Source organism: Candoia aspera, chromosome 10 (assembly GCF_035149785.1).
Source record: "Candoia aspera isolate rCanAsp1 chromosome 10, rCanAsp1.hap2, whole genome shotgun sequence".
In the NCBI taxonomy this organism is placed as follows: domain Eukaryota; kingdom Metazoa; phylum Chordata; class Lepidosauria; order Squamata; family Boidae; genus Candoia; species Candoia aspera.
Genome location: NC_086162.1, coordinates 9,194,676 through 9,220,070, shown reverse-complemented (window position 1 = coordinate 9,220,070; position 25,395 = coordinate 9,194,676). Strand labels below are relative to the sequence as shown.

The following is a 25,395-nucleotide window of genomic DNA, read 5'->3' as shown; positions in this document are numbered from 1 at the left end:
CTTGGCCCTAAGTTCGTTGGTCCATTTCCTATTGTTGCCCAAATCAATCCTGTCACTTTTAAATTGGATTTGCCGCACAATCTTAAACGTTTGCATCCTGTTTTTCATTGCAGCTTACTCAAGCCGCTCGTTCTGTCGGATCGCTGGCATCCTCAGCAAGCACCCCCTCCACCCATTATGACTGACGCTCAGCAACACTTTGAAGTTAAGGACATACTTGATTCTCGTCGCAAACGCTCTACTTTGCAATATCTCATCCGATGGAAGCATTTCCCACACCCGGAGTGGGTTGCCGCTCCCGATGTGTGTTCCCCGAACCTCGTTGCTAAATTTCATGCTGCCTATCCCTCCAAACCTGCTCCATAAGTTTTTTTTTAAGGGGGGCAGTATGTCATGTTCTCCGTTGCAATGTCCTGTATGCATCGTAACGTTTCACATGTCACTCTTCTGTGTTTCCCTGTTGGAAATTTCCAGCCCTGCGAGGCTGTAATCTCTGAAATGCATGTTTGGGTTGGTGACTCTATTCAAGGTTACTTTCCCAGGCCGGTGTATGATGATGGGTGACATCTGGGATGGGGTGGTTGCTACGATGAGGCACGGGGCGGAGTTGGACTGAAGCAACAGTAGTTGATTTGTATTTCGCGCGCTTTTGGTTTATTCTCAGCTTTGTCTGTATCTGCACACTATTCCTTTAATAAATCAGTTATCTTAAAGCTCGGGCTTGTGAGACTGAGTATATGGGAGTAGGCAACCATTACAATATGATTCTGAAACTTTTTGCTCCCAGGACCCCTTCCCACTCTTAAAAATTATGGAGGACCCCATAAGAGCTTTTGTTTGTATGGGTTGAATTTATTGATATTTATCAAAAATTAAAATTGATGCATTTGTAGAATATTTATTGAATCATGTAAAAATAATATTAAACCCATTAGACATTAAAGTATTTTTCATGAACAGGCCCTATCTCTTTTTTAAGCAAATAAAAAAATGAGAAGAGTGACATTGTTTTAAATTTTTGCAAATATCTTCAATATCTGCAAATAATTTTGAATTCGCAGACCCTTGAGAGACTTTTGGGGGACCCCCAGGGGTCCTCAGACCGCACTTTAAGAAACACTGGTCTAGAATGTAATTACTGTTTATAAAACAAATTACAGTGACTTGTATAAAAATATTATTTTTGTACTGTACTGCAGAAAAACAGACATTTCACTGTATCATCAAATTGCTTTCTTTAGTTTCATGTTAAGGTTTTCTTTTTCTGTTTGAATTTTTTTCATCTTTCTGTGCATATGCCTTTTTCCAATAGTTTGGAATGGAATTAATAAATTGTGCTTCCTGTTGCTTTCACTGGTTTTTATCAAAAATTAAATATAAATTATAGTATAGAAATGAGTGGCCTGCCAACCATGGGCTTATGGTTTAGGCCTTAGAATGCTCTGTGAACCCACCCAAAGCAATAAACAGTGGATCGTAACTTTGCTTGTTTAATAAGTTCCTTATGCAAAGCAAACAGCCACATTCTCTTCACAAGCAAGTTTGCAGCAGCGTTTTTTCCTTCTTTCCATCTTCTTCTATTTCAGATGCTTTAATTTGGATTACTGCACTGAAAAGGGAGCCTATGCAGCCCCTTCCAACCATAATATTTCTTCTCCTCACCCACCGTTCCACTCTACGGAATAGAAAAAGCACATAATACTGTAGCACCCTAACCATCAAACGTGAACAGCCTCACAGGGGTACCTCTGCCGTTCTAACTCAGCGGAACAACTTGGAGGTCTTGAGGGGGAGAAGAAATAGATAATTTTCTGGGCTGTATATGCCTCAGCACTTCGGCAGTGCAAATAAATCACAGGAGGAGGTGGCGATTGCAGAATTCAATTTTCTGAGCAATTCAGATTTCATTAAAAAGAGAAATTCAACTTCCTGACTCCCACGGCTTCAAAGGCAAGCTTGAAAAGGCACCCAACCCACTTTGAGGTATCAGAAGCTGACAGCACCAAATGGACCAGACAAAACAGTTTTACTCCACGGTTGTGTGCTGCCCAGGAGCAGTGAAAAAGCCACTTTTGAGGGAGGCTTGTTCACTGTTCATTTGTCACAGGAAAAAAACCTGTTGGCTTCTAAGCAATCTCTGTAATTCATCAGAAAACAAGATCTAATTTCAACTCACAATACCCGGAGGGCGGCATGCTGGGAGAAGACTACGCGTATAGCTTTGCCATTGATCTGTGCCTTGCTACCATGTGCAGTTGCTGAAGAAAGTAAGTGGCACGGATGCCTCAGCAAACTTACTCTTCACAGGGGGCTTCCTCGGATCATAGGCAACCGACGAAGTGCTGCCCAGGGATGGACCTGAGTGGCCGCTACTAGTACTGGGCCTGTCATAGGACTGCTCCTCTTCCATGTGAACGCTGCTACTTTTAGCTGTTGTGAAGAACACTGGTTTTATTCTGAGGGAAGAGAAGACAGTGAATGGTAAGGCTACGAACTGTCCAGTGCAGACTGAAGAAATGTGCTCACCCAGGGCAACCAAGGCAATTTCGGCAGCAGAACCGGATCTAATACCTGGATTGTAATAGACACAGAAAATGAGTGTCATCCAGGAACAACCAAAGTCACTGGAGATGAACCACTCCTCTTCACTCAAGCACCAGGAACTGGATCTGGAGAAATCAAGTTTATTTTTTCTGCCATTGTCTGGGGCCAGGTTACCCTTTCTTAGGAGTGGCCAGCTCACCACCTCTTTTTAAAAGGTTGATAAATAACTCCCTCTGAGAGAAGAAAGTGCTTAATTACAGCTGCTATACCAAACCACTGCTGGAAGCACAGGTGATGCCTAGGGTGGGTGCACAGGTGTCTGATACAAGCCATATCATATTACCCAAGACATTGCATCTCCTCCCAAAACAAAGCCGCGATAAAAAATAAAATAAAATATTTTTAAAAAAGAGTGATGCCGACAGGTGGGTAGACACAGCCTCCCATATTCCTTTTCCTTGCAGCTCGTCCCTGCCCCTCCACTCCTCAAAAAGAAGACAAAGTAAAGCCTTCACATAAAACTTACTTGATCTTCTCCGGGACCGCCGCTCCCCCAGTCCCAAATTTTTCCTGTCTTCTCCGCACTTCCCGGGGTGGCTTGACTGTTGAGTTGACAAATGCCATCTTAGCTACCCTGCCTAAAAGATGAGCAAAGTTGAGAAAGAGAGGTCAGCCCAGAAAGTTTGAAAGGAAGACCCTTCTGATAATCGGTAAGAGGAGGATGGCCAAGGCAGGTGTCTTATCTCTGGTGGAAACCTTCTTCCCCTCCCCTCTCCCCCACACATGATGATTCCTAAGATCCAGCCTTTCTCAGCCTTTATGACCCTGGAGGAACCCCTGAAACATTTTCCAGGCCTCGGGGAACCCCCGCACATTCAGGCTCCAACCGAGGTCAGAAGTTACAAAATTCTTATATCCGTTTCATGGGTAGGCCTGGATAGATGCATCGACAGTGTTCTTAAACTAAAAATAAAGAATGAAACTGACCTCTTTCATGTTAAGTTGCCCGAATTTGAAATCACATTTTTTTAAACAAATCGTGATCTCCCAGGGAACCCCTAGGGACCTCTCGTGGGACCAAGGGGGCCACAGATCCCTGGTTGGGAAGCCTGGCTATGATCACTCTTGTTTCTAGCATGCAGACTTTTACAGTCTAGTTTCAGTACAAGATCACATCAAGTCAGACCTGCAATCTCATAAATAGGTATCGTGTTCTCTTGAACCTCCACCATCCTCAGAGTTAAAGGAACAAGGAATTCTATCCCACTTGGAAGATGCCAATGCCACCTTGGCAAGCCAGGTAGGGCTGCCAATTTTTCAAAAGGCCGCAGAGCCATTCACTATGAGCTGATTTCTAGCAGCCCATCCTAGATCTGGCACCTTCTCGATGTGCGGGACTTCAACTCCCTTCATTCCAAGCCAGCACAGCCAAAGGGATGATGGGAGTCAACATCCAACATGTGTGGAGGGTGCTAGGATGAGGAAGAGTGATATACAGAGATGAGCAGTCAATGTTTCAGTTCAGGGCACGAAAAACCTCTTGTTTTAAACACTCCAAAACAGGCCAGACCCATTTTCAACCAGCAACTAGCAACTTTAAAGGCCATCATTAAAAGACTCTATCTGTTAGAACTGAATCAAGATAATTTGAATTTCACGCACATTATTGCAGAGGCTTTCTAGAGTCATGGCTTTTTAAGACTTAAGTAACATGCAGGACCTTTGTAAGAGCCAGTTATTCTGCATTATTTATCCTGTTCTGGTGCCGTGACACTCAAATTTTACAGGGGAAGCTGTTCCCATTATTTTCAGAGAAAGCACTAAATTTCCACCTGCCGAATAATTGTGCAATGACTTAGAAAAAAAGGAAAAAAAGCCATTTTTCCCACAACCTTTCAGATTCAAAAATGAGCTGCTTTTTTTTCAGCCCTTGTTATCTCCAGGCCCACTTGATCCCTCAAACCAGCACTCTACCTTTGGGTTTATTGGCGTGAGCTGAACGGATGTTTTGTGTTAGCATGAGAAGCCGCTGCTCTCGAGCGTCATGCAGACGTAAGTACAGTTCCCTCCAGGTCTCAAACTCATCTGGCTTCTCTTTCTTGAAATCACGCTGGCAATGATTGTGCCACAACTGATCTGTGTCTTCAATTAAAACCTGGAGGCCAAGAGCAAAGGAAGGCTGAGCCTAAGGTTGGGGTATCTCAGAAAGAGTAAACAGAGAATGATTCTTATAGCATACAAATTCAATGCCTTTATGAGCTAAGATCTAGTTGTCTAAGGCATGATGTGCCAATTAGAAGATATACTCTCAGATTTAAGAAAACCAGGGAAACAGTACAAAACCCCAAGTTTCTAATCCATATGTACATGTAAGGAAGAACTTGCTCCCAACCTGATGTTTTGGAAGAGGAGGAAAACCGTCCTTTTTAGGAGAGCTTTCAGGCTCATTTGATGGAGGCTATTTAGGTTCTAACTATTTAATTTATTATTGATTGGGGATGGATTTTATGATGTTATGGTTTTATCACATCTGCTGTAAGCTGCCTAAAATCAGAAGAGTAGGTGTCACACTGATTTTGGTAAATACATGAATGAATGAATGAATGAATGAATGAATGAATGAATGAATGAACGAACTGGAAACTATCCTTGCACTTTTCCATTCTGCATTTTCCCTACAGTCATTCCAGACACTTCTCAAAAATATTTTCAAACATACGAAGACCTGGAATATCGAGCAAGAACAACAGTGACTTAACAGGCACACGGTCCCAGGTTTGAATGTTGCTGCAGCTTTGAACTCAAAACTGACTGCAGCCGTTTTGTTTCAGCAGCCCCAACACGCCATGGAGGAGACGGGTTATGTAATACATTACCTGCTTTACAGGCTGCGGCAAAGATTTCAACTACAGAGTGCACGTGAAGATGGGCCCTTCTGTAATTAAATGGGCTAAGAATTTTGGGTATAATATTATGCTTGAACAATGGGAGAATATGTGGAATAAAGAATTGAAATTTACCTGAATTATAACCTGAAAGAGAACTTTTATAAAAATATGTATCATTTGTAGCCTACACCCAACAAGTTATCAAAAATGTATAACGAGGTGTCAAATGTTTGTTGGAAATGTTCTCGAGGTGAAGGAACTGTTTACCATTTATGGTGGACTTGTGGGAAAACTAAGAAATTTTGGAACCAAATTATGTGTTATGATTCAAAAGGTTCTTAAAGTGGATATACAATTGAAACTAGAGTTGTTTCTTCTGGGTTTGATGGACCAACAGTTTGAGAAACAGCATGGGACTCTGTTCTTACGCATAACAGCAGCAAGACTTTTATAAGCTCCAAGATGGAAAGATTCACAAATGGAATTGACGCAAACGGCTAAACTGACAAACACTGATAAGAGAAAATACCGTGACTGGATTTGTTTTTACTTGGAAGCTGCTTTTGGACTATTTGCTTGTGTCTGAAAAAAATGAAGCTTTGATTTTGAGCTTTGACAATTAAATAGCTTGATTTTAGAGAAATAATGCTACTAAAATTTTAATTAATGGTAAGAGATTAATTTTATATAATATACATTTATATCCGTGTTGGAGAAGGTTGGAAGTCACCTGTGTTTTATGTTTTCTATCTATTTCTGCACTGTTTTAGTTTTTCTTGGTTTTTTTTAGCTCTGTGTTCTATCTTTCCTATTTTAATTATACAGTAGTTTGAAAATTAATAAAGCTTTTTAAAAAATCAAGATGGACCCTTTTTTGGCCAGAAATAAAGACCTTTTCTTTTAGGGCTATTCGCTGGAGGGATATGGAATCAGTTTTGACAGCAAGGACCACTTGGAAAAGAAGCACTTTCTGCCCTCTGCACTATTGGGAGTGGTGATAAAAGGAAGCAATGGGACGGCTTACACGATTGCCCTCGGGGTCCACCGAGCCTCCTTAGCTCTTCTTAAGAGACTTCTTGTATCACCTGCCCCTTAGACATCTTGGTGCCGTTCATCCTCCTGGGGCTTGAGAAAATTAAGGGCTTCCTTCGTAGATGCTTCCCACCTCAAAGTCCCTTTATCTCATTTGATCTTCATTTATACCCCCGAGGAACATTTAAGGAGAACAGCAGCTGGCGACCAACATGTGGCAACTTCACCAAGGTCCAATTTAATTCCCTCTGCCAAATGTGTTTGGAAAGCATGCAGGGCTACTAACAGCAGGTTTTTAAGTTACCCATTACTATAGCTTGTGTGTGAGAGGCTGCCACAGAAGGAAACCTGCCCACTGCCCTCATTAGCTAGTGGCTGGGTTCTGAAATTCACGGGTGTGTGTGTGCGTGTGCTGCAATGGCTTGTGCTTTGCAATGCAACCCCTGCCCCCCAACCCCAAATGCCAATTTGTCACTTAGTAGTACCGGTATCATGTAGCGCAGTGTTTCTCAATCTTGGGAATTTTAAGATGTGTGGACTTCAACTCCCAGAATTCCCCAGCCAGCAAGTCCACCCATCTTAAAGTTGCCAAGGTTGAGAAACACTGATGTAGTGTGTCAAGGTTCTGCCAAGGACTTCAGAGACATTCATCCACCTTGCAGAGCAGGTCAAAGTTATTTTACCTCTACAGAAACAAACAGCTTCTCAAAGACACGGCTTTTCCAAAAAGACTTCCTTTTCTACAGCTGAGGATCTTCCCCATTATCGAACCATAGTGCTGCCATTTTACTACCGTCTCTTCTTATAAGATATTTTCGTGGGAGGGCTGGGGATTATTATATAATGAACTTTATTTATATTTCTTATACATTTAAGTAATTGATGTCCTCCAATCATCTTTCTCCTATTTTGTTTTCTTGCACATTTAAGTGCTCTGAAGAGGAACCAGAACATTTTTCTTAAATATGGTGTTCCATGTATTGATTTTATGATACCAGCTGTTTTTGAGCTACATCAAGAGGTAGAAAGCACTATTTAGCCAGACAGAGGCACTAAAACCGGAACAACGTCTAATTTTAAGTCCTGAAGCGGAGATAAGCAGAAGCCTTGAAGATTAAATGACACCTTATTTGAACTACTTTTTGGCCTTGCTGCAGATGGTGAAGAATCATCAGTGATCAACAGTTTCCCACCCCCTCTTGTCTAGTAACACTCACGTGATTGCACTCCTCAATGCGGTACAACTGCTCTGGAGTACAGCGTTCCAAGACAGGCTCGAGCACAGAATATGGGACACCTCCCACTTCATAGATTGCTATGAAAAAAGGACAGACAGGTCTTTCTCCATTTTCAAGGCACATTCTCCATGTGGGAAACAGGTATTTGGTTTTACATGCAGTACAGGACATGGTAGCATCTTCTGAAAACCCAGGAGGCATAGAATCAGCTAAGTAAGGACAGAAGGACCAGCATGCTTTCCAGGTAACAGAACCACGATCTTCATATAATGTCACGGGTGCGAAATATAAAATCTAGATATTAATAGATGTTGTCCAAACCAATTGTCTCCAATTGGCTGGAGAGAAGGCAAGAAGTGACAGTATGGCTAACCGGTTTCAGACCAGACAGAACTAAACGGCAGTAATAAGCCACACAAGGGACAGTTCACACGGTCTGCTTAGCCCATTTGCTTAACCGTGGTTTCCTGAAGGGTTCATAATTGGCTAGAGTCACGCAAAACATTTAAGTCAAAGCCATAAAAATCACCCCAGGGCTTGGTACAGTGGATGAGCCCAGGCTGTGAAATGGGAGAGGTTTGTTAGATGTGTTCAGACAGCAGCAGGAACATGTGTTGGAAACACGGGATGCAGTCACCTACTCAGCAAAGCTGGGAAGGGTCACAGAAGAGACATCTAAGAAAGACACAACAGTAGATACTGAAGGAGATAAATGAAAGAAGCCAAAGAGATTTGGGGGAGGGGGGATAGGGAAAGAGGAAAACAGCCCCCCCCCCAGTTCCTATTTCTACTTGATCCCATCGTCCATGGGATCATAATATAGATGAAGTAAGAGGAAAAAATCTACGGTAAAAACACAGCCATAACTTCTGTAAGTAAAATGACATTTGCCCTGGTCATATTCAGCAGACACCGAAGCTGGATTTGGCTTAATGCTCTGGATAAGCTTTGCCACTGTGATGTTGTAAACCAGAGTTTGTGACTTGGCGTGATACATAAACCCAGCCAGATTGGGCAGCTGCTGTATTGTAGCCTAACCTTAGTGAAAGCTACGTGTGCTTGACATTGGCAGGTTGACAAGCAAATCTGAGGAACACAGAAAGCTGCCTTATATGGAATCAGATTACTGTTCTGTATTGCTTTGTTAGGACACACACGGACACACACACACCAGTTAATTGATTAGCCGTTATTATTCTCCAGGGTTTTAGGAAAAGTTTCCCCCAGAGACTAGTGACAGAATCTGCAACACTTTATGCTCCTCCCACTCCCACCCCCGGATGTCACAGCGCTTGCCTAGGACCAGAAGTATCAACAAAGCCCAAACTCAGATTACGAGCCCTGAGATACAGGAAGCGGAGACTGTTCTCCTCACATGTACAGCAGGGCTTAACCAGAAAGGGAACATACTGAAGAAACAATGAATTTATTTCAGAGAAAGAAATCAGCAATGGAAGAGCTACATGAATCTTAGCCAAGCACTCCCAGCCCTCCCATTTCTGAGTACTGACTTTGTCCTGGTACTATTAGAGATTAGACTAAATCTTGTGCTATTTCAAGAAGTTGCTTCTCCTGGGGCAAGCGGGTGTAGGGCAGAGCTCCGTCGCAGTTGGGTTCTCACACTGTGCTAGGCTAAATGTGTTGCGTTTATCTTTGGATGGGCCTGTTGAGTGAATGTAATGATTGTGGTTTGATAAGCTAGGTTTTAAAGTCTCATATATGGCAGAAAGCCCAGCGAGTAAGATTTATTCAACAGACCTGTTGGAATGACAGTGGCAGGGATCACACCAGCTGCAAGCTAAGGGTGAACTGGCCTCATGAAGTATAATGCTCCCTAGCAGCTAAGATGGAGAGCCTTCTATCTACGTCACACGTTTGCCCAGCAATGTTAGCTCAAGTTTTCCCCAACCAGAGAGATGGTCTGCATTGCTGCTCTTGGTAGAGACATTTTACTCAGTGCCACTGTCTCTTTCAGTAGCCACTGGGAGCGTGGTTCATTTATTCTGTTTCACTGTTTCCACTAAGAAAACTATAAATCAGTGTTTCTCAACCTTGGCAACTTTAAGATGTGTGGACGTCAGCTCCCAGAATTCCCCCCCCAGCCAGCCATACTGGCTGGGGGATTCTGGGAGTTGTAGTCCACACATCTTACAGTTGCCAAGGTTGAGAAACAATGCTATAAACAAACCACAGCTTTACATAATGAGTGAAATCCTTATAAAGGCCAAAGAAATCTTTCCTAAGCCCAGCATTGCCTTGCAAAGGTAATGCAAAGGTGGTGCCAAGAGAGAAGTGTTGGTGGGAAAAGACAACTTTATTCTTTCTCCTTTCATCAGAACTCTGGCCTTATTTGTGTTTTCCCTGCCTCCGCCCCAGTTTCACCCAAGATCAGAAATTGACATGGTTGGAATAGATAAGGAACTTTGAAAGAGAACCAGTCAGCAGGTGGAGCAGCAATGCGTTAAGTAGCCCTCTAATGCAAAGGTCTGCCATGCCCGACAGGCGTATTCAACACAGGGAGTCAAAAGCTGAATGTTGTCCCAATTAAACCCCCCTGTCAAGCTCCTCCCCCTTTGCAGCCAACAGGACAACAAGCAGGACTCACAATCAATATTATTGCTGAGGACCCGGATGCACTGCTCATGAAGAGTCATCATCTTTGGAAGGTAAGCAGTCTTGGCACCCGAGTACACCTGCATCTTGGAATTCAGCCGACGTCCCGTGAAACCAGCCTCATCTTCTTCGGTTGGGGACGAGAGTGCTGCGAGACCAGAGGAAGATAAAGCAGAGAAAAGACTCACTACCAACAAGGGTATCCAGCATGGCGGTCACAGAAGACCAGAAACGTTGCTTGGAGATCACGTCCACTGAACATCCCTATCTACAGCCTCATGGGAACGGCCAGGCCAGTACTCCATCTCCAGCAGTGGCCCGCCAGATGATCCTGAAAAGCTCACAATAGATGTGCTGGATACCTAGCAGTTTACTGCTACCAGACATGTCTTTTATATAGCAAGCTGACACCAATGCACACCCACAGCTTAGTTTGCCCAGGCCTTTTCACTGAAAACCATCACTTCCAATTCAAGGGAAGAAACCTGGCTTCAGGACCATGAGCATATGCTATCTTGGGCTTCGGAAAGAAGATTTATTAGTGCTTTTAATGTGATGAAGATGATGCCTCACTGCATGAAGAAAATCTTCATGATCAAATGATTAAGATGCGATGGGTTTGGAAGCAAAGCCCTAATCCATTCCTTCTTATCAGTTACTCAGAAAGCACCAGAGACACTATCAACCCTCAATTGAATTATTCAATTCAACTATTTCCTTCAATCCAAATTGGCATAATAAGGCCAATTTATAATAATTATAAATTAGATTATTATAATTATTATAATTATGTATCAGTCTTCCTCCTCCTTCACAGGAGGAGGGAGGCCTATACAAGTGAATAAAAGACAATGAAAAATTGAAAACTTGTACCAGATTTTTCTCTGTCTCACCTTACCTGCCCTCGCCCACATCATTTAGAAACAGTAAAAGAGACTCTCAAGTAAATTCCACTCCAACGTTACCTTTCCTCTTTGGCTGGGCGAGTGAGATTGATTCAAGTGAAGGAAGAGGGCGGTAATTTGCCTGGATGGGGGGCAATGGGATGTCAGGGAGCATCGGCACCACGTCAATGAGTATCTGGAGGGGAGAAACCCCGTGTTCAGTTAAGACAGCTTTGCAAAGGTAGGTCCACCTAAAGGTATTTGATTTTCCACCTCCCAGAGTCATTGTTGAGATGGGCGGTGAAAAACATGCGGTAGGTAGGTATTCTAGCTCCCAAAATTGTGTCCTGGCCCCCTTTCTACAGATAGCCCTGTCACTTGTTTGTGGCACCCTGGATGGCCTAAAACAAACAAACAAAAGGGGAGTGGGGGAAGATACTTTTTCCATGAGTAATGTGCATGGAAAACAATCCCTGGAACCAAAGAGACTCATTAAAAAAAAAAAGTTTTCACTGAACATTTTGAGCAGGTTATCCTTCAGTGGGGGCACCCTGCTGGATGGGGAATTCTGGGAGTTGAAGTCCACACGTCTGAAAGTAGCCAAGGGTGAGAAACACTGTCCTAGGTAATAATTTTAAAACATTATTTTAAATACGTATACATTCCTATCACAAACAACGGAAATGATGCAGCTGAATATTTCTCTGCTGGGTATTTTTGACTACAGCCTGGTTGGTTTGCAAAAATGTCAGCCACAGATCTGAACCCAACAAAAAATGTAAAAGCCACCGATCCGTTCCAACACGGTTCATATCGGTATCGTAGCAGTAAAAATACACTTCTCTGGCTGTTGGCTTGGGGCTTCTCCCTAATGCAACTTCTTGAACAGTACAAAGAAATATGTAGTTTTGATGCCTACAACATCCAGTAAGATTGCGCAGTGCTGCCCACTGCCTGGAAAAGTTGTTGGCTTTGGGGTTAATTTGTTCTTGCTTCCAGATTAGCATTTGGAGAATAGATAGTCACAAAAATCTAGCCATTTTCAACTTTGGGTCTCTAGATTTTGTCAGGCTACAACTGCCACTCCTAATAAACCCCACTGGCCTTAATGGTTAGGGCAGTAAAACTTGGAGTCCCAGGGTATCTGGAAATCCCCATCTTCCATCAAGTTAGGCAGTAAGTGAGAGGCAATTCAGATGTGTGTCTTGCAGGGAGTGAGAAACTGCATTAGAAAATCTGTGGAGGAGTAAAATTCCAGGTATGAGTCAATTATGAAATAAGCAGAAACCTATGGAATAGATAACCTAAATGAGGGATGGGCAACCATTTTTTGTCTTGGTTCCAACCTGTCATTTCCTATCACATTACATACAACACTTTGTCCTCTTTGCAACTTCAAGAGCATTCCCTTCTCCTGAAACCAACAAAGCTGATGTCATAGAGATGCATTAACTCTGCCTTCCATACATAGCACCGCCTCATACACTCAACTGTTGTTCTTCAATTTATTTAAACCCTAAGCGGAGTGCTGTTTTCTTTCATAACCTGAACTCCTTAGAGGCACAAAATTCACAGTAGCCTTACCTGCTCCAAACCAAGATACAGTAGCAGGGGAGAAGCTAAAATCTGCAGACATTCCACATGAAGAGATCTCACAAGGCTGCATTTCTTTTGGGAATTACTTTCCCAGCATGGACTTTCTAACCCTGGGACCATCAATACCTGCCCCATGTTACATGAAGGTCTCCCTCACTAAGGAACTACTTCCCTGGGCAAGTAAATGAAGTGACATCCCCATTCACTTGCACTGGGGAGAGAAATGCACCTACCCCCGGCTAGCTTACCCAACGAGGGTCTTTGGAAGGGACTGAGTTCCATTATTTTCTCCCTGTATAAGTCAGTGGCTAAGCCCACTACACCCACGACAGACCATTCATGATGCATTATATGCCCTCAACATCAGGGGAGAGCCTTTGGGAATAAGCAGCATACATATGAAGTAAATAAAATAAAAACAATAATTTTTACCCATAGCACTTAAAAAAAATGCCAAATGTGCCTTTGCATCAGTAATGCTTGCACCTCTCTGTTGAGAAGCATTCACTGAGGGATAGCCCAATACTTTTAATAAGTGAACATAACGTCCTACCGCAGTCACAGTGTGTCATTCTCACGGAGAAAAAAATTAAAAAGGCAAAGGGTCTGTAAGATGTCTGCACATCAAAATATGGGAAATATTAAAGAGGGGTATATTTCACAAAGAGAGGGAGAATGTAAACATTCTCAATAGATTTCAAAGCTCAGCCTGGAAAATTCAAATAGGGTTCACTCAGCCTTTTCCAATCTGGCTCCTTCCAGAAGGAAGAGACTACAACTGCTATCATCCTCAACCAGTACAGGTATAATGGATATTGAATTATAGCATATCTGAAAAGCCCCCAGTGGAGAAGGCAGAACTAGTTATTGATGGGCCAAACTCTCAGAAGTGCAAGCTGTCTTTGAAGCCTGCAGAACATCAGTCTGGCATTCACTTCAGGGTGCTATGTTGACTGGACCTCTGCATCATGTAAGCCCCAATTTGCTGAAGGAACCATCATTTGCTGACTTCAGACATCAGGCCTAATTTTAAGGACAGACTTACAAACCATGACGGCAAGGTGCACATGACACATGACACCAACACCAAATAAGTCATATTAGGACAGAGTGCTGTGTGAACTGGACTACTGAAGTCCTAAATCACATCAGTTGCCTTCACATCACTTTGCCCGAGAGAAGAGGTACCTGCAAAGCAATAATTCCCTATTAAGGCCCTTACTTTTTTTGCTTTAGACGCCCCCATCTGCTTCTTCTCGCTCGCCTGCTTGTGAGCTTTCCGGCTTGAGTCTGAGCTCTTGGTGCTCGACTTGGAGCCATTCTGCTTGCTGTGCCCTTTGTCCTTCTCTGGGACTGGAGCTGTAGGCTTCACCAGCTTCTTCTTCTTCTTTTGAGGCTGGTCATAACTCAGGTAGGACTCAAAGGACATCGTTGGCTGTTCATACTCATCCTCCGCTTCTCCCTCTCCAAGACTGGGAGATGAGAAGCCTATTGTTCTTTTGTTTGGCTCGGAGACTTTGGATTTGCCCTCAGGAGTTTTTAAGCTGCTGGAGCTCTTCTTCTCCCGGTTCTTATTGGGCAAATCACCCTCAGGTTTCGATTTCTCCTGATCTCCATACAAAGCCTCCAAGCTGAGTTTCATCTTTTCTGGTTTGTCATGTGTTTTTTGTTTCTTCCTATGGTTATCCAAGGTGTCCTCCAACTCAACGTGGGGTTTCTCCTTCTTGATGCCACTGCCATCTTTTTTCTTGTCTCGTTTGATGCTGTCCAGGGCCTTCAGCTTCTCCTTGCTGCCGCCTGACAAGGAAGCCTCATGGAGTGAAGAACCCTTTGGCAGTCTCTGTGAGCTAAATGCAGGTGCTTTCTCCTCTCCCTTGGCATCTGGCCGCTGCCTCTCTTTGTGAGAAGATTTAGGCTCTTTGCTCCGACTTGAACTGGCTTTATCTTGAGAGTCACTGAAGTTCCTATTATGAGTTCCTTCTTGTCTGTCCTGAAACTGGTGGCTTTTATTTGCCTTTCGGGAAAAGGATTTCTGCTCCCTCTCTTGCTCTTCAGGACGACAGAGGTCCATATATAGTTCCTGAGGACTTTCACTGAGCTCAGGTGAGACTGCATGCCCACAGTCAGAACATTCCTGGTCAGAGGACTCTCTCCCCCATGTCCTGTCCTCTGGAATACCATAGTTTACAGCTTGATGGGATTTCTCAGGCTCTGAATACCTCTTGGTCTTTTTGGTTCCATAATCTGACTCATATGACTGGCTGCAAGAAGGCTGATAGGCCTCTGAGTAGACCTCTTCATCCTCTTTGGGAGACAGGTCTCGCTGTCGTTTCCTATAGATGCTTTGGTCATAGCCCTGTTCTGTAGGTTCAAGGTTATGCCTTAAGAAGGAAAAACAGAGAGAGAAAGCATTAGATTCAATAGAGAAACACTAAGCTACAGTAAATCCATGATTGTCTAGTCCCATCTTCTTAATATTGAAACAGAATGCAGCCAACCTGTTAACCTTTATTCCTACATAGGCAGAATGCTGCTATGACTGATAACTCAATTTTTTAGACTGATAACTCAATATAGTCTACATTTGTAGACTACCTGATTTTATATAAAACTTGTACTTGTGCTATATATCTAATCTGAGTTCCTGCATTGAGTGGAGGGCTGGATTCAATGACTAGATCTCTGTTTTCATGTGTTTCTGAAATAACCCTGCAATCAGGAAGACAAGTTTCTTTTTCTTTCACATTCTTTTATCAAAACATCTTGATCTTTCCTTGTTATGTTCTCTCCTGCTATTCAAGCTTTAAGGGGAAGTTTGGCACATTCCACCAGGAAGTGGAGTTGTATCAGGAAACAGAGCTTCAAACTGTTCTTGAGGGCAGCAGCTGAACTATAAGAGGATGTTGTCTACCAAGACAAGACAGTAGAGAGCACAGATATTAGATACACCCAACTTACCGTTCTGTTTCCTGTGGAACTGGCACAAGCTTCTTCCACCTCGCTACCAAGTTCTTGGCAAAGTCCCCCACTTGTTCATGTTTTCGTAAACCATTCACAGTCTTTCCTACTCCAGTCTCCTGCAGAACGGATGTAGAAAACCAGTTTTGACAATAATGGCTAGTTAACAGGTAGGTTTATGCAACACGCTAAGCCTAAAATAAACAAATTATGGCTGAATGTAATATATCAGCCCAGCCCAACTGTGACTTATTCAAAGCAGAGTTAAGTTCTGGCTTAGCAGGATACGTAAAGCAATAAAACATTTTTCTTTACATATTCTGCACCGTCTTTCTGAGCCTTCCCATTTGTAATTAGGATAGAGCCATCGCAACAGATTTAGCCCATCCTGGCTTAGATGACTCAAAAGATACTGTGTCAGAGAGTAGAAAAAAAATCACCAAGAGGTCTGAGGGAAAGTAAGAGCTGTAGTTATATGTACTGTTCCCAGTGAACAGTCAAGGTAGCCTCATCCTCATCCTCAAAACTGCATCTCTGCCTCTTCAGAAAAAGACCAAGTTCATCCAAGGGGATGATTATGGCACTGTGGGGTTTTTTTTTAATTGTTTTATGGTTATGTTTTTAGAGTTATTGGGTTTTGCTGCTGTTGTGAGCTGCCCAGAGTTGTTTAAGATGGGCGGCTATACAAATCTTTTAAATAAACAAATAAAGAATAAAATCTTCAGGCAGGTTACCCACTTTTATTCAGATCTGAAATTTCTCACTCAGCAGAACCTCCATCCTGGACAGCAATGCTATGAATCTCCGATGGGACTAGGCTCATGAGCATAAGACATACTACTACAAAATAACTCTTACCAGAAGAATGTCAATTGTGATTGGCAACTCAGAAAGCCTCTTCAAACTCTTCATCAGCTGCAAAGAGGAGCAGAAAAGGGTTGAGAAATCAGCGCTGTAACGGAGAGCTCTTTCTTCCACAGGGATCAAGAAGATCAGAAAACAAACCCACAGAGCTGCTAGGGTGCCACAGAGGGAACAGACTTACATTTTGTGGACAGATGAAGCAGAGCAAAAATCTTATAGTTGCAGCACCTCCACCCCCACCCCAACTAGGGCTGTAATCTGGCCAGAAGGATCTAAGCTGCCAGAGCCATATCTGTTCAGAGATCCACTGTCATAGTGAATCAAATGTAAGAGGAAGCTCAGTTAGATCAGAGGCAGAGAGTACAACTGCTGACCTAGCAAGACTTTCCCAAGATGATGATGATTTCTGGATACCTTCAGTAGCCTGAAGAACTTGGAGGAATTCTCCCCATATGTATGCCTCATCCATCTTCTTCCCATCCTAGCTAAGCCTCTGTATAACATTACTGATTGACAGAAAAGTTCAACAGAAAGGGGAAAAAGCCACTCTCATCTTCCCCCATGGTATAAATGCCATTTTGTAAAAGCAACCAATAGCTTAACAAATGGAATTCAATGTTCTTCCAAATTGTAATGAATTTTCTTTAAAAGCAGCCTTCCTCAATCTGGAGCCATGCTGTGGGTTGAGAGGACCACTTCTGGCATCTTCAACCTGCATGACCAACAGTTGAAGATTTTGTGAGTCTCGGTTTCAAAATCTCTGGACTGTGACAACTGGGGTTAAGCTGACTTACATGCGTATAGAAACGTTTTTGATCTCTAAAATTAGTACTGCAGTGTTTTGGTACCTTTGTTCTTCTTGAAATTTAAACACTGGTAACATGCAATCCACATCTAATACAGGGCAAACCCAAAACATGGAGCCCAAACTCAGAACTGAGCTGAATGCGATTTCTTCCATTCCAACAGCTCTTTCAATTCTGAAGTCTTTTTAAAAAGTGTTTCATTTGAGCTTTCACCAATGAAAGAAGACAAGGTACTTGGAAGGAGTCTGATATCTAAAGATAGTAATTTAGCATCAAACATGGACAGAGAAGTTATCTCTAGGAGCAGGGAGGAGGAGCAAAGAAAAAAGATTTGTGCACCGATAAATTTAGCAAAGAATCCTGATTGCATTAAATTCTTTGCCCCTTCCTCCCAACCAGCTTTTGCCAACATGGGACCTTCATGCTCCATGTTGGCAGAGGGATTCTGGGAAATGCAGTTTTACCACATCCAAGCAATGCATTACTGCATGGTGTTCTAGCTCAAGAGTTTCTTGGAAAGCACAATGCGCCATGCAAGAGCTCCTCCCTCAAGGAGCTCTGCCTGGTGTAATTACTGAAAACATTCATATATTAACTTTTGTATCAAAGACTTAAATGCAATGGTTAAAAAGAATTAAAACAGAACAGATGCAGGATGTAGTAAAATTGTCTAAAAGTTCCTGGAAAAAAATTCATCAAAATGTTTTAAGAACAATGCCTAAAAATAGCCAAGGAAGTGCTGTGCGTATCTGTAGAGTGGGAGAGAGAGAGTCTATACTTGGCTGCTGCTTCTAAATATGTCTCCTGTCTTGTAGTTGTGAGGTGGTCATTGGAGAAGAACAAACAGCCTAACATTGGTGGGCAGGTCAGCCTGGGGAAAGGGCTGACAGGCATTTTACTACTGTTATCATTTAAAATGTATTTTCTCCCCTCTTTAATAGCTAAACATAAAAACTGACCCACTGAGTTAAGCCATGATTTTTGCAGTCCTAGTTGATAAAGAAACACTATAGCTGCATTCAGACAACATGCCAAAGCAATCAAGCAGCTCACTTTATAGCTGCTTTACACTTTATACATTTTATAGTATATTGTGTAAACCAGACCCTAAGTATGCAAGCGTCTCCCCAAAGCTCGGCTACCATCACTCTTGGGAAGATGTTCCCCTTCATATCAGAAGCTTGGCATACAGTCAGGACCACAAATACTGGAACAAGGATAACTGTTTTGACATTTGGCCTCTGTGTACCACCACACTGAAGTTGAAAGGAAACACATCCAGATGGGAGCAAAGTCAGGACTTTCAGCTGTAATTCAAGGGGTTTGACAAAAGTGGAGCACTAACCATTCAGGAAGTACAGCCAGTGGCATACACACCCAGAGTCCCCCAATGGGAGGAGATGGGCGGGGAAAAATTAAATAAATAAATTTCTGGTCCTGACTGTAGTCCCGGAGAATCCAGTACAAAATCTCAGCTGAGGCTGGACAGTCTCATCCTCCAGATCGAGATCCACAGCAGCAAGCATGTCCGTTTTAGCAATGATCAGGCAGATCCACTGAATCGGTACCAATAAACCCTGAGAATAACTGTGATTCCCCCTGTACAACAGATTTCAACTTTTTAATACTTTGCTTTTAAATTTAAAACAATGACATGGGGATATTCCTTTAAAAAAAACCATGCAACAATCTATGTATTTAAAAAAAAATGCTCAAAAGAAGGAATTTTGTTTATAGGCATGGCTTGCCTTTTAGGAGTGGGGGAAAAAAGACATTTTCTCCCCCCTACCCACAAATCACTTTACACAGCTACTTAAAATATGTAAGTTTATTTTCCATCTTCTAAAGACAGACAGGTTCTAGTCCAAAGATAAAAGAAGAGACTTCAAAAAGATGGGTCAAGAGATCATTTGCTTGTTCAATATGTCCTTTCTGGGGCAAAAATATTTCCCCTCACAAGATAGTTGATGAACCTCATTTCTTAAGCCATACATTTATAACCAATAGACTCTGCATTTCACCAGAGAGGTTGGATTAACTGGTGAAATGGTGTCTTAATTTGCAGAGATTTAAGGGAGCCCAATCACCTTGAGACTTTCAAAACCAGGCTCCAAATATTGTCTATACTAGTGTCTCTCAACCTTGGCAACTTTAAGATGTGTGGATCTCAATTCCCAGAATTCCCCAGCCAGCACTGAAGTCCATACATCTTAAAGTTGCCGAGGCTGAGACACACTGGTCTATACTCCTTCAGTAATGTTAAGCTATCAACCAACCACACTTGCGGTTCATGGAGGAGGCCAACATATACGTTGGGTGTTCCTGTTTTAAACAGCTGAAGCTACAAACAAGCTTTTAACAAAGTCTTTGCTAAACAGTTTGAACAGTTCTGATTTTGCATCTTTCAACTGAAATATTCTAGGCCAAGTATAATTAATTTAATGGGTTTCCTCTGTCTCTTTTCTCTTTGCAACCAAACTTCCTCTCTGCATTTTTCCTCAAAAAGAAATATCCAGCAAAGAAAAGCAAAAGAAAAAATTGTGGTGCTGCCGGTGCACTAACCTTTCATAGATGCAAAAATTCTAAGTCCCGCAAAACAAACTACCAGTAAAAGTCCTTCTCATTCCCTCCCTCAAACAACATTCTCTAACCTATGCCTGCTCACAAACACACTTCCCAATCTCAGTTTATGGCATCGTTGCCAAAACAAAGGTTTTCAGCCACTGGGATTCAGACATGCATTTCTACAGGCTGGTCTCTGACATCAACATATTGTAAGGATTGCCTACCCTAATAGACTCAGACTCACAAGCAGGGACTTAATGATATCTGATTTATTAAAGAATAGTATGCAAATACAGAGAAAGCTGAGAATGAGCAAAAGCGCACCAAATACAAACTAAAAACCCTCGGCTCAAACGTAACCCCTCCCCTCGCCCGGCCGTTGCAAACTCCGCCCCCCCAGGTGCTGGTAACCATTCCTGCTGATGTCCTGGGAAAGGAACCTTGAACACACAAGATAACCCAAACACATTCCAATCCAGCTGCTAACATACAACAATCCCACAAGATGGAATCCTCCTCCCCTCCCAGACGAAATATGCATCAGCCAAATGACATGCGAAACGTTACGATGTAACGGTAACACTGGAACGGTGAATATGACATATATCCAGTTAATCTTATTGATTTGTTAGATTTATATCCTGCCTTTTCATTCAGGACTCAGGGCGGTGGACATTCCCCACAACACCACCCCTGTGAGGTAGATTAGGCTAGGAGAATATAACTGATCCAGAGTGCCCCAAGGAGCTTCTATGGCTGAGGGGGGATTAGAACCTGGCTCTCCCCACTTCTAGTCCAGCACCTTCACCGCTACACCAAATTGGCTAAGACACCAGAGACATTCTGCTCTGGTTGTGAATAAAAACCTATAAACGCAAGGAATGAGGCGCATGAGACAGAACTCTTTGTATAGAAGTTACACTATTTTGGCCAGAAAATTCCTGGCCAAAGAATACCAGTTCCACATCCTTTTTCTCCTTTCTGCATGACACTGCTTCTGCTTCCTCCTCAAAAGAAGAGCCAACATTTCTGAAAACTTACTTCTAGCAGTTTCCATCGTTTATCCTAAACTCAGAATAAGAATTTCTTTTACTGTATTCTGGTGTTTGGGTTGCCTGTCTGAACTCAGACTATGCTTTGAATAGTGGTTAAGGAGTACTACGGCCACAATATAAAAGCATACTTTCTTTTGGTTTACTCCCCTAAACCACAACCTAGCATACAAGTAGCAACAACATCATCATCATGAAGCCAGTTAGGGCTGACCTATGACTACCTCTTCCTTCCAGTCTGTACAGAGAGGCAGAAGGCTGGGGTAGCTACAAAATGAGTCTGCTTTAGCCATAGCATTTCTATTACTCCTGCTCTTTTCCCAACCCCAACAGGGGAGACAATGAGGACGCCCAATCTGCAGTGCCTCAGACCCCAATCTGAACACAGAGAGATGTTTTAAATATTATCTTTACAAAAGTGCGGGGGGGGGGGGGGGAAGCAACCAGGAACCATCAGCTGAGCAGTCACTGCAAAGATGGGTGGGACACCAATCAAACTGGCAAACAACCAGCATAGCCCAGCTGGCTGCAGTTTGCTATGTCATGGCTGCACACCTAGAGGTAAGCACCCCACACCTGATTAAGAGAGTGGTGCAATCAAGGGAGCTAAATTTGGAAGAGCAGAGGGAAAAAAGCCACAGATTTCATTTAAAGCACAATAATAAATGAATGTGGCTAGGGAATAGGGGGGCATTAGGTGGACAGAACAAGAGTCAGACAAAGGATTTCTGGAGAGCACGAGCACCATCTGCTGACCACGGATCAGGCCCACTGAATTCCATAGATGGTGCAGAAAGCTGGGGGCAGGGGGCTGAAATAGAGATGGACCAAGATTTTCCTGAGCTGTTCCGATTACACAGTCTGGGACATACCTGCAGTCTGGTCTGCTTTATCTCTGGAGGTTCTTCCATTAGAAAACGAATGAATCAAGAAAAGAGAGGTTGCAGTTTGGAAAATGAACTCTCTCCCTCCTCTTTTCTAGAACACAGATAAAAGTAGATGGTAGAGAAGTACAATACAAAACTAGGGGAGGAGGGATTAGCCAAGGCAACAATACAACTTGCATACAGAATTTGGAAGCTCTTCCTGGGAAAATTACTGGAGAAAGTTTTAAAACTAGCCAGGTAAATAACTCAGACAATTCTTCAGAAACAGAGATGAATACAGAGAGCCTTTAACCACTGATATAATTAACCACAGCAACAAGTTTACCAAGCATTTGCACTCACCCAAAAAGTCAGAAAAACAGGAAGAGAAAACCTCTCTTCTTTACACTCCAGTATATTACAGACTATCACCAAGATCTCCAAGAATCACATACCCTTTATGATAAACTCCCAACGGGGGAAAAAACAAAAAAGATTTTCTGTATTCATCTCAATAATTGGCTTGAAACTTCACTTCACACTTTAAGCAAAAGCCAAGATTTTCCAGAGTAAATAAACCTCTCTCCCATATGCACACAGCAAAGCAAACTTGTGGACAGGCGCTAAAAAAGGTAAAGGTAGCAGACAAGCTGTACTTTTCCTTTCTTTCATAACTGATTTTTGTCCTTTAATAAATAGTTGCAAGTACTAGCAACATTTTAAAAGAATGTTTGCAGAGAATATATTCATAGGATTTGCACTTTAAGATTATTCAAAGCATGTCCAAAGTATTTTGAAGTACACATCTCAAGGGTTTTAACTCTCAGACACCCGAAGGACCATTTGATCTTGGTTTTTCAGGTAAAGAAGCAACTCAGATTGCTCCCAACAAAACATAAAATGTCAAACCTTTCAATTCCCTGAAGTGCTTTTAGAAGCAAAGTCTCTTTGCTTGATGATTTAAAGATGCAAGGATATGGTCTCTTTGCTTGATGATTTAAAGATGCAAAGATATGCTCCAGAAATTCTGTTTATTTTACCCAGCACTAGATCTATCATTTACCTCTTTTCCTTCATTAAGCCCATTCAATGAAAAGACAATACAAACTATTCAGAGGATGCCAAGCAATACTGGTTTGAAAGGTGGAGGGGACATCTATGAATCAAAAGAAAAAAAACAATTGTTTATCCTTTAAATTGTTAGGGAAGGCTCCCTCTGTATCTGCTTCTCACATCTTTAGGACACAAAGGAAATCACTTAGCACAGTTACTTCTTTGCAGATTTCTAACTTTCCTTAGGACAGTTTTCTTTACAGGTTATTAGCATAATATCAGGATTGCAAGGGAGGTTTCTTTCAGCAGTTGTAAAAGCAAAGTTGATGCAAGCAGCTGAGATCCTGTACTAGATTGATGTTTTTTAAAACACTGGAGATGATTCAGAGAGCACTACCGGCATCTTCTTCAAATGCTCTGCCCTTCCCTGGAGATTTGGAAGAGTAGGTGGGCAGCATGCACAACCCCGCCCCCCCCCCATCTACAAGGTCTCTTTTCTTTCCGCGGAACAACATGCAGTCTTGCAGCACCGCTGAGATTCACACATTTCTACAAGCTTTTGGCGACTACAGCCCACTTGATGATGATGATGGTGGTGATGGTGATTACTATTTTTAGATTTAACTTCTATAATAAACATGCAGGCTATTAAAGCGCCCCAGGAGCCTTTGTTGGCTTGCGCACCCCCCAGCCCTAGACACGACAACCCCTCTGGAAACCGTCACACCCACCCCACAACTTCGCCTCAGTGCCCCAATTCATCTGGAACAGGACTGACAGCCCCTAAAACCAGCCCCCCCACTCCTTCAACACACAATGAAAATGGAGGTGGATCTCTCCCGGGTTCAAAGTTCAGTCGTTAAGAGGCGTGTGGGGGGCGACGGGGAAGACCCGGCTCTGCCCTTGGAGACGCGGCTGTTCCCTCCGGCATCTGCTCTTCCCATTGACCGTCCATCCCCATTGATATTTATGATTTGTACACGCACACGCACCACCACCCTCGGGGCGGAGGGGGGGGCCTTGTGGTGGGCCTGAAAAAGTCGCAGCGCTTCGCTTGTCCAGCAAGGCCCGGGGGCGCCCCACTTGCACCCCCGCTTGCCCCATCCTTTGCACCCACAAGACACCCCTTTTGTCCCCCCCACCCGCCGTGCAGTCCCCCCTCGCCGCCCCCCCGGCTAGTCTCCTTCTCCTCCCCTCAGGCCCCCCTCCCCATTTCTCCCACCCCTCGCCGTGGCCCTCCTGAAGGGCCCCCTGCTGGCCCCCCTCCCCACTGCCCAGGGCCACCCCAGGCGCCGTCCGGCCACCCCAGACCCGCTCCCCGTCCGCTTCGCCCTTCTCTTCAGGGCCCCCTTTTACCTTCTTCGGTTCCGAACTGCCCGAGAGCCGAGACTGCAGCTTTCCGACAACTTCTAGCACCGACTCCGCCATTTTTACTCCTGGCGAGGCCTCTTCACGGCGGAAGTGGCCGCTGCTTCATCGCCTACCCAGGACGACTCGGGGCTTCCCTCCTTCCGAACTCCTGGGAGCTCTCGCGTCCCGTTTCGTGGCACCATGTTTGTTCCTGGCAGAGGAGGAAGGGGAGGAGAAAGGAGGCGGGGATGAAAAATAGACCAATCGGCCGTTCCCTTCACCCGCCGGTGCCGCCATTTTGTAAGCTGGCAAAGGCTTCTACGTGGAGGAAGGGAGGAAAATCGCCATCTCGGGTCAGGGCAAACGGGAAGAAACAGCTGATGGACGAACGGGTGGGAACGTTCCCATCTTAGATAAGGGCAAGAAGCTTCCTCCTGGGGTAGAGCGGCCATTTTGAATATTGGCAAGAGCGTGGTTTTTCGCGGTTGGCTTGTTCCTCTCCAGAAAGTGTTTCTGCTTTTTCATCGATTTTCCGGTGTTATTGCTGAAACAGTTCAGATAAGGCCTTCATTATGAGCATGAGGCTTGTTCGGCCTTTAGGGAGGCTATAGTCCATCTGGGCTGGCTCATCAGGTTGGAGAAAACTGGCTAAGGACTTAAGCATGACCACAGATTAACTGACATTCACACAAAATGCTTTGGGTTACAGTTACTCCTTCCTAGAAGCAGGAATCCAGCTCACAGAGTATAGAAGCCATTGCCACTGCTTATGGCACTTTTAAAAATTACAAAATTTAAAGCAGTGAATCTCAATCTCAGCAACTTTAAGACATATCAATTGCGACTCCCAGAATTCCCCAGCCAGTGGCTGGCTGAGGAATTCTGGGAGTTGCAGTCCATATTTCTTAAAGTTGCTGAGATTGAGAAACCCTGACACTGAAAGAGCAGCTTACAAATGTCCACACTTGGGCTTTATTTCATGTAACATGCCAAGCCAGGTTTAACCATGGTTTGTTGAATAAAGTACTCCTGACTCAATTTGCATAGCACAATACATAAACCATGGTTTTCAACCCACAATGGCAG

The 25,395-nt window shown here is 43.4% G+C and overlaps 1 protein-coding gene across 1 annotated transcript in view; it reads right to left on the bottom strand.

The window, feature by feature from the left end:
* ELOA (elongin A) overlaps positions 1-24,430 on the bottom strand; it is a 34,466-nt gene extending 10,036 nt beyond the window's left edge. The window contains exons 1-10 of the mRNA XM_063312640.1: positions 24,316-24,430; positions 16,612-16,668; positions 15,754-15,872; positions 14,018-15,176; positions 11,281-11,395; positions 10,308-10,463; positions 7,682-7,779; positions 4,519-4,699; positions 3,071-3,182; positions 2,299-2,456 (exon numbers count right to left, since the gene is read on the bottom strand). Coding sequence (XP_063168710.1) covers positions 2,299-2,456; positions 3,071-3,182; positions 4,519-4,699; positions 7,682-7,779; positions 10,308-10,463; positions 11,281-11,395; positions 14,018-15,176; positions 15,754-15,872; positions 16,612-16,668; positions 24,316-24,387 — 2,227 coding nt within the window. The 5' untranslated portion in view covers positions 24,388-24,430. The remainder of the gene's footprint in view (positions 1-2,298; positions 2,457-3,070; positions 3,183-4,518; positions 4,700-7,681; positions 7,780-10,307; positions 10,464-11,280; positions 11,396-14,017; positions 15,177-15,753; positions 15,873-16,611; positions 16,669-24,315) is intronic.
* Positions 24,431-25,395: the final 965 nt, after the last annotated feature.